Raw genomic sequence first — 2,856 nt, forward strand, 5'->3', positions numbered from 1 at the left:
CAAATGTGTATGTGTGTGTATGCAGTACTTTCATTTGGCTGAGGAAATATTACTACAATTATTATTTCATTTTGTCAGGAAGGATACTGGAAACTGAAAATAATGTGATAAATTACAGCTGGAAAAGGGGTCTGATTATATAAGTTATACTTCTTCATACTCCTTTTCAGACTCATAATCACCGATGTGATGTGTCTTCAAGAAATTTATTATGTACTTTGTGTTTGTTCTACATTGCCGGTGAAAGGTTTGTCTGAAATAAATTACTAAATTACAAAAAAATTACAAAAAAAATGTGCTTAGAAGCACAATCTGTTCCCTTATCGGTTATGTGACGTCCTCGAATACGTTCAGGCTTGATTTTTGGGAGCCCACATTTTCTTCTTGATTAAAACGATTTATGAAGAGAAAGCACACCTAAAATTAAAATAATAATAATAAAAAAAAACCAACAGAAACATTTTGTTCTGTAAGTGACGAGCGATAATCAAAGTAGGAACAAAAAGCTTGATTAGTGGCTTTGAAGAAGCAGAGCAGCGCGATGCTGAGTCAGGAGTAACGACTGCTCTTATGGGCGGGAAGAACGAGGAAAGATCTGAGTGGGCCGCACGTCGTGAACTTTAAGCTGTCTGCTTTGACTGGCTGACACGGACAGACGAAAACAAGCCTGCAGACTGAATGCCGACAGAAGAAGAAAAGGTAGAGCAGGACGTGAAAAGAGTAGATGATTGCACGTTTATATATCAGAAAAAAATATGTAACCTGAGCGTCCATTTTGACCATAAAATTGCGCAATTTCACATTTCAGGGATAAACTCACTTAATGGAAACACGGCAAATGCATGAACTTAGGGGACGTATCAAAATTGGTTTATCTTGCAAAACCGGAAACATTTTTTTTTTGTCACACGAGTCACATGATCAACAACAAGATGTTACTACTGGTGCAAACCACGAAGAAGAAGACAACAGGAAGTAGTTGCAGTATGATGGCGCTGCTAATGACTTAACATGTGAACAAACTTATTCGTGTGTGATTGTAAGTGTGTTTCTTATTTAATGGAAACACCTCAACTGAAAAAATTTTGTTTTTTTTTCGACATTTGCAGATTATCAACAAAGTTTTGTGCACATTTGTAATCAAAATAATCTATTGATGCTCTGAGAGGCCCCGATATCAGGTTTTAGTGATTTTTATTCTTACAGCATTGCAATAGTCACTCAAAAAATGAAAATTAAAAGAGTAAGCATAATTTTATCCAGTTAAGTTTCTTTTAAAAACAAAAAGACATGCAATAATTATTGAAAAAAGTTGCAAAAATATTACAACTACATTTCTAATAAAGTCAAAATGAATTTATTCTCATTCCAGTTTTTAAAGAATGGACTTAACCAAGTAAACACTCATTAAATTTAGTTAATATTTTCAGGTCAAAGTTCACAGTTTTGAGAATAACACACCGTTTTGCTTTTTCTATCTGCACTGGGACCATGATGAACTGATAACTATCAGGTTTATTTGCTGGCAGTCTGCAGCCAAGATTTTCATTCAGCCAGCTATACAGCAGAGCACAGCAACAGGTGGGGGAGGAGCAGCACTGTATGCATAACTCCTGGCTTTAAGGGTGGGCGATATGGACTTCCACGTTTTATGACAATATTTTGAAGTACTGTTGCATAACAATGAAAGTGATAATAAAAACTATTTATCACACATTTTTAGGTAACTGTGTGTCACAGTAATTAAAGTCCCACTAACACAAATTCTGCACTTGACAAAACATTCCCATTTGTAATACGCTTCTTTAGAACAGCAGTCACATCAAGTGTTTGTATCACAAAGCTGCACAGGTAAATGTATTTTCAAATATATTATTTATTAACAATGGAGAAAATATAATAAAATTATCAATCTTGACAACAAGGGCAGATTTGGGGTTTTTTAAACATCAGCAACAACAATAAATCAATATCATGATAAAAAATGTATCACGATAAGTGATCATTTATGCGATAAATGCGCACCGCTATTTTCCCTGACATCCCAGAGAACGTGCAGAACTTTAAGCCAAGAGCAGTAGGACGGAAAATACATATTTTTCATATTTGCCTTGACACTGATAACTGGCCCATATGTAGTGACCTGCTGAATGCACCTGGACCACCTGTGTGCATCCGATCCTCTGAGACACTGCGGAGAAAATCTGGCATGGAAACTTTTAAAGTTTAATCCTTAAAATAATTCCAACCGTGCATATATGGAAATTAGGAGAACAAAAGTGTGTTTTTTTTCCCCCAAATAAATGGATGTTTTCGGAGGAAAAAAGAAGGGATCGCAACAACAACAACAAAAAAAAGCCAGAGCTGCTTTACTCACGGGTGCCATCGAAGCGGGTGGCTATGGTGTCCAGGAAGGTGTTCTGCGGGGCCAGCAGCCCTCTCATCACCGGCATCCTGCTCCGGGTCGACTGGCTCCTCCTGCCTCTGCGCCCCGGGGCGCCGCTGGACTCCTCCTCAGACCCAAAACTCGGCAGGAAGCGGGAGGTGCCCGGTGCGCATCCCAGCCCCTGGAGAAGCGCACCGATCCGAGATACGCGCTGCGGCTCCACCTTGGCACCTCGGGGGCTGTGACCATAATCAAGTCAGCCGGGAGCGAGCAGTAACCCAGGGATGCACCTGTGCAACCCTCCAAAGCCGGGGGAGGGGGGAGAGGAGGAGGAGGGAGGAATCACACGGAAGCAGCCAGGATGCGGTGTGCGCGGGCGCCAGAGATGAGGATGGATGGTGCGAACTGGAAGTTTTGGTGCTGATGGTGCGCGGAGTGCATCTTATAGCAGCAGGCTCCTCCTCAGCTCC

General features: G+C 40.5%; 1 protein-coding gene across 2 annotated transcripts in view; it reads right to left on the reverse strand.

The window, feature by feature from the left end:
* The window catches only part of kcnh3 (potassium voltage-gated channel, subfamily H (eag-related), member 3), a 182,032-nt gene extending 179,182 nt beyond the window's left edge, over positions 1-2,850 (reverse strand). For both annotated transcript variants that reach the window (XM_017302023.1, XM_008437609.2), the window contains exon 1: positions 2,378-2,850. In XM_017302023.1, the coding sequence (XP_017157512.1) occupies positions 2,378-2,453 (76 nt within the window). In that variant the 5' untranslated portion in view covers positions 2,454-2,850. The remainder of the gene's footprint in view (positions 1-2,377) is intronic.
* Between the last annotated feature and the right edge of the window lie 6 nt (positions 2,851-2,856).

This window comes from Poecilia reticulata, linkage group LG2 (genome assembly GCF_000633615.1).
Source record: "Poecilia reticulata strain Guanapo linkage group LG2, Guppy_female_1.0+MT, whole genome shotgun sequence".
NCBI lineage: Eukaryota > Metazoa > Chordata > Actinopteri > Cyprinodontiformes > Poeciliidae > Poecilia > Poecilia reticulata.